General features: G+C 35.2%; 1 protein-coding gene across 1 annotated transcript; it reads right to left on the bottom strand.

The window, feature by feature from the left end:
• Window positions 1-4,611: 4,611 nt before the first annotated feature.
• On the bottom strand, window positions 4,612-6,530 carry LOC104717510 (putative NAD(P)H dehydrogenase (quinone) FQR1-like 1). The gene is made up of 4 exons (XM_019230852.2): window positions 6,356-6,530; window positions 5,933-6,026; window positions 5,081-5,343; window positions 4,612-4,997 (listed from the first exon to the last, which is right to left on the bottom strand). Exons 1-4 carry the CDS (start codon window positions 6,376-6,378, stop codon window positions 4,760-4,762), a joined length of 618 nt encoding a protein of 205 aa, XP_019086397.1. The 5' UTR covers window positions 6,379-6,530; the 3' UTR covers window positions 4,612-4,759.
• Between the last annotated feature and the right edge of the window lie 58 nt (window positions 6,531-6,588).

Below are 6,588 nucleotides of genomic sequence, written 5' to 3'. Positions count from 1 at the left end.
AGTTGCATATGTCATACTCTTTTCTCTTTAAACATCACCCCTCAAAACTTTTATTTGTAGGTTATTATTGATCTCTCACTTTCTCCCGATAGAGATATAGCCAACTATATGACCATCCAAGCAATGTTAACTATATATTATCTTTAATTTCTTCGTTTTTTTGGGTCAAACTATTAGCTTTTATAGTTCGATCCAATTAAAGTTTTTTTAGTTTGATTTGTATTTCACAAACTATCAAAATTTCAAAATTACAATGCGCCGAATGTTAAAATAAAGCTAATGCACCGAATGTTAAAATAAAGTAAAGAGTTGCTAGATACTTGTGTTGTATGGGAAAAATAATGGAAGCACGTACGTATTATCAATGCATATATTTTCGTGGTGAGAAGATAAAGACAATGTTCTGAGATAGTGCGACGACTCTTTTAACACACCTTTACAAGAAAGAAAAAAAAGGAAAACGTCTGACATTTTTACAGATAGAGACCCAACACCCAACAATATTGAACAAGTGCAGTGTATGGTACTTATATTTTTTCCTGTGTCGACAAAGTTTAGAATTTACCGTTAAATGTTTGCAATAATGATAAACTGTACTTGAGTACTACTGCGCCACTGACGTTAAAGATAAGGTTGTCTTGTCTCATGTCACAACCCATTCTTGTGTGTGTCATTGATAATTAGAAAACAACGATGGTTGGAGATTTAACCCTTTGTATTTTGTTTTAATAATGTCTTTTTCTTTTGACAAATAGTATATCTTTACCAATTTCCTTCTAGGTTTGTACGTACAGCTTCTGAATTTAATATTCCCTTTACTAAGAAGAGAGGTCAAAGTTTTAGTATAATCTTTAACTTGTTTATCATGATCCAGATGTATTTAGATTCTGATTGTATAACAAACCAAAAACAAAAGTGTAAAAATTGTACTTTACACCCTTCATCTTAATCAAATTATATACTTTTTGATCCCGGCATCAAAATGTGTAGTTTTTACTTGGGACAGGGATAAAACAACAATGGACTCGAGGAAAAGAAAACTGTAGTTTTCAGGCACGAGACCCTAAAACACTAGAGGAGGAAACAGACAAAACCAACAAACCCGCACAGGCACAGAACCGACCGGTTCACTGCTACTGTCTGTGGGGACTCAAACTACCGTTTTCTCCATAATAACCCTCTCAGATCTCAACAAGTGTCCATAAGCTTGCGTTGACTTGGACCTACCAGAGTCGATGAACAGTTTGAACACACGGCCCTTCACGTGACATTGTCTTAACTTACAACATAGCCTTTGCTCTTTATTGTTCACCAAGATAAAATAATGTGTTTTTAAAGAGGAACCAAATTTGTTTTACCCCTCAAAATGTTACAAGTTATTACAATGAAGTTGATATTTCTAAGACTTTGGATATCGAGTGACGGTTTCGTAGCATCCTCATGTATAGTTATTGTGTCTAAAATAGTTGTAGTGGACTAAAAAAAAAATTACAAGAACTTGGCTAGATAAAAAAATGAATTTCAAACGCATAGATATATGGATGTTTAGATAGAGAAAAAAAAAAGAATGGATTTGTTTAGTATATCCTTCGAAGGAGTCTCATTCGCAAGAATCAAAGAACAGTGGCAGAAGCACCTATCTATTTCATACGGAACAGAACATTACTTATTTGGATTTTGATGTATTTGCTAAAACGGAGCATGACCAATTATTACAAGTTTTGTGTATCCGGAAAATATAAAAATTGAGATGGCGCAAGAGACATCACGTCGGTGTAGCAGCGTGTGTATGGATTTGTGTGGGTGGGCGGGCTAGTTGCAATGCAACATATCCGCTCAAAGACACGGACACGTGCGACCAAGAGTTTGACTTTTGACCGGGTCCCGCACGTGTGGTAGACATAGCTTTGGTCTTCTTTCGGGCTTACATAGTGGGCCGTGTCGACTAGAGCCCATTTTTACTGTTAGAGGTAAAACGACACTGTCTGACTATTTTGTTTTCATCCCCCAACACTTGAAGAAGACAAACTAGGATTTAGACGCCTTGGAATTTTCTTTGATAATGTCTCTTACCACACGTTCACAATATACTACTACAATAATGCAGTGTAGATATGTTCAGTGATATTTATCTACATACTAATGTTTTTTTTTTTTTTTATCCCTTGGCAAATTTTGAAGGTCACATACTCTGCATCTGCATACTGCAATGACCAAATAACCACAGTCTATCACTTATTGACTTCAACTAAAATATATATATTCTTTAAAGCCGTGTTTGTGCCTCTTTGAGATAACAAAAATAATGAAATAGCATATTGTATGTTCAAAAGTTTTATAATGAAACAGTAAACATGCCCATGTTAATGATTTTTTGTTGCTACATTGGGACAATGACATGATAATCATAATATTGCTGAATAATTAAACAACTTCATCATGGATTGTTCTAAACTTGGAGATATTTAAATATATACGTGCATACTCGCGTAATGCGGTATGCAATGTTTTTATGTCTCATGCCCATCGTTTTCCAAAACCATCATATATATCTTCTTTTTCTGTCCTGATCTTTTCGAACCAATTTGTTAGTCGACGACTAAGAACAAAAAATACGTTAAACCAGTGGGGTAGTGGTGATTACTACGGTTTTATGACGAGTATTTCGTTAACTAATCAGATCTTTTTAATATTATATATGACCCACATGAGTTTTCTTGAATCAATGAGTTCAACTGCTTTCGAATAACATCATTTGAACTTTCCGTTTTGTCCTAACCATTCATATGTCAATTTAAGGGAATAATACTTATTTTCCGGGTCTTGCACATGCAACAACTTATACCCAACATAGTGTTGTCACTCTTTCATACAACAATGTAATTATTATTTGAGAGTTTATTATTATTAAAATTAGGGATATAGTTTATTTTGGATTTGTTAATACCTGGTTGGCATTATACTTTCATGGATCTTTTGGATATGTTATAATATTTGGCCAAATTAAGTAACACCTCTTTAAGTTTCAATTATTTTGTCTTATATGTCGTGGATCTATTAGACCAAATTATATCATCTAAGTCGTACTTCAAATCGAATAAGCCAATTTGATTCCTCATGCTTCGACTAGGTTTTGGTCCCCTCCATCTCTCCCCATCTCATTCATATGAGTATATGACCAATCCACAAAATTCCACTTTAATCTTTTAGCTAGTCTAGTAATAATGCAGTAGCTAAAGTTGTTCATTCACAAAACCATTTATGCGTTTAAGTTTAACTAATCCTAGGTTTTAATCGTACAGTTTACTTACATACTATGTAATAATTATTAATTACTTCAAATATAACGTGAGAAATCAGAAATATAATACTTTTTTTGTGTGTGTGTGTGATAAACAATATGCAATATGTATCTTTTTCTCTACTGTCGAACCAATATATATAACCTAACGTGAAGCACCAAATGTATAAACAAGCTAAAAATATATAACGTAAGCTTTTTGATATATGTTAAACTTCGGGTCTATAATTTATAATCAAACGAGTCATATTTTATAAACGTAGTATGGATTCACAACTATTTATAGGTTCACACAATAAAGAACAGTATTTTTTGGTTAGGGTTAGGGATTAATTAAACAAGAACATTGGATACCCTCTCTATTGCAAATTTGCAATTTAGGTGAATACTAAACAAATAATACTTTATTTTTTACTTCGTAAAAACCTTCAGTGATCGCTGACCAAATTATCATCTAGGTCGCACTTTAAATCGAATAAACCAATTTGATGCCTCATGTTCGACTAGTTTAATTTGGTCCCCTCCATTTCTCCCCATCTCATATATGACCAATCCACCAATTGTTGGATTAGTAATAAATAATGCAGTAACTAAAATTGTTTATTAACAATTCTATTTCTATATATCACACCGGATCAGGAGATGGGAATCAAACTCCTTTGTGCCAAGGAGCTTGACTAATCAAGTTAAGACCATCCGCTCAGTAAAGCTTAATTTGAGATTAATGACTTGAATATTATTCTTGGGTTACGGATTACTTAAACAAGAACATTGGATACCCTCATTATGACTTTGCCATTTAGGTTAATACATCAACAAACAATACTTTATGTTTTACTTCTAGATTCATTCAGTGATCGATGATCATTGGTCTGGATTCAACAAGTATATTCAAATTCACCATACTAAAGCTTTAACTAATCATATAATATAAAGATTCAAAAGATCCATTGAATATTCTCATAATGTAAAGCTTCAAAACAGAAAGGGTAGTAGTGTTGGTAAATACTTTCTGTAAGTGATAGTAGGATACATTACTGGATAGATTCTGGCGTTTTAAAATGTGTTTCAGCCGAGTCGCTAACGTACTTGACATGGAGAACAGCCTTAGACATTGAAGTCGTATCCAAGAGATCGCATTAATTATTACGTAGAAGCAGGTCCGATGTTGAATTCTCACACCGGATGATCAATGGTCTTTCAAGTGATGGGCCTTTAGTGGGCAACGATATTTTCAAGTGAGATGGGTTATATATTTGGTACAGGTGAGTTTCCCGTCTAAACAAGTCAGAACAGAGAAAAGTTACAAATCAAAGGCAAATGGTGTGTTATTTATTGGCTGTGTGAGCTGAATCAACTCATTCAGTGTTGGAATATTCCAAAACGAAAAAATGGAAAAATACCAAATCGTAGTAATTTACCAACAAAGAATCAAAACATTATCTTTTTGAGAGAGCTCTAAGCAACAGCAGGTCCCTTGAGCTTCTTAGTTATGGCGGCGATGTACTTCCCTTGATGAAATGCTTGCTTCAGCTCCAATTCTGTTGGCTGTCTCGACCCGTCTCCAGCAAATGTTCCCGCCCCGTACGGGCTTCCACCTTTAACGTTCTCCATCTCAAACATACCGGCACCAAATGTGTACCCGATAGGGACAAAAATCATTCCATGATGAACCAGCTGAGTTATGGCAGTTAATCTACACAGTAACCAGTTAACATCAACAATATCACAAGTGGTGTTTTTGATGAATGCTTGATTGGATGGCGAAAAGAAACTTACGCAGTGGTTTCTTGACCACCACCTTGAGAGCCAGTGCTGTAGAAGATTCCGGCTGGTTTGCCGGCGAGCTGCTGAGTCCTCCAAAGGCCGCCGGTTGCATCCAAGAATGCCTTGAACTGAGCAGCCATCATACCAAACCTTGTTGGGAAGCCGAAGACAAATCCATCAGCCTCAGCAAGGTCGTTTGGGGTGATAATAGGAGCATCACTCTTTGGCGGTGCACTCATTTTAGAGAGCACATCTTCTTGGAGCGTTTCAGGTACCTGTCAAGAACAAACGCTAGCTCAATACTTCAGTGTACCCAATCGTTTTTTTTTTTTTTTACAGATATATGTATATATATTTAACGATAACCAATGATCACTGATCAGAAACACTAAGAGCATTAAAATAGATGCAGAATCAAGGAACTTAGTCTGTCGGGAAAACCAACTAAAGGGAAAGCACAATATAGACATAAAAAGCAGAGCTTATGGCAAAACATAGCTTTGTTTTGGTTCTGAACTCTTGAAGTTACTAGTCAGAGATAAAGAAGAACAATGCATGCTAAAAAACCAATGAATGTAGCTCATTGGTTTCCAAAACAGGCATAGCGAAGTAACTAGTCTTCATCCAGTCAATACAATAATAATGTGGACTCACTCAAATGACAATTTCCAGGAAATAAAAAAAAAGTCTAGAAATGGTATTCTCCTTTCTTTCAGTTGTCAGATACAAGCACTAATTTTTTAACCTTAATTAATTCTACATTCACGATGGGTTTTTAGAATCAAATTGTTGCTAAATGAAATTTGGGTATGAAGAAGAGCCACTAAAGAAAACAACAGTAAAGCAGTAAGCAATAATACAGACCTGCCAGAGTATGGCTTCAACTCCATCAACAGAAGCAGCACCTTTCCTAATCTCCTGTGCTAATTTCTCCACATGGCCGTACATAGAGTAGTACCTGTTAGTTAGTTAGTTAGTTAGTTACACTTGCATTTGTCAAAAAAAGGCACAACTCACTCCCTCCCTCTCTCTCCACATCTCATAAATGTGAATTTTCCCTCTCATTCCCCCAATATAGGAATTTTCAAAATCCAAAAACCCAGCACCATAATAGCAACACAGACACATGATTCTAACCGTAACCTAAACATCAAACGATGCGAACTAATCTAACTAAAAACCACACAGAGAATCTAAGATCAGCGAAGAATCTAAGAACACGCAAGTGTTCTAAAACCAGAAAGAAAGAAAACAAAAATGATGAGGGTAATTGATAATTTGACGTACACGATGTAGACTTTGGTCGCCATTGAACAAGTTGCAGCTCTCTCGATCCTCTCTGAAAGCTTTTTCTAACTTTCCCCCAGAAAATCTAGCTCCAATTATATTGTTGTTAAAATAGCCTACTTGGGTGAATTTTTTAGTCAACGCCCCCGTAAAATGATTAATTTATACTTCTGCCCCGTAATTTTATATCTATTCCCAAAAATACCACCTTATTTGGATTGCTCCTTTAATAT

This window comes from Camelina sativa, chromosome 10 (assembly GCF_030686135.1).
Source record: "Camelina sativa cultivar CO46 ecotype springtype chromosome 10, ASM3068613v1".
NCBI classification, from domain to species: domain Eukaryota; kingdom Viridiplantae; phylum Streptophyta; class Magnoliopsida; order Brassicales; family Brassicaceae; genus Camelina; species Camelina sativa.
Note: the sequence above shows the minus strand (reverse complement) of the source record. Positions and strands in the feature narration are given on the sequence as shown.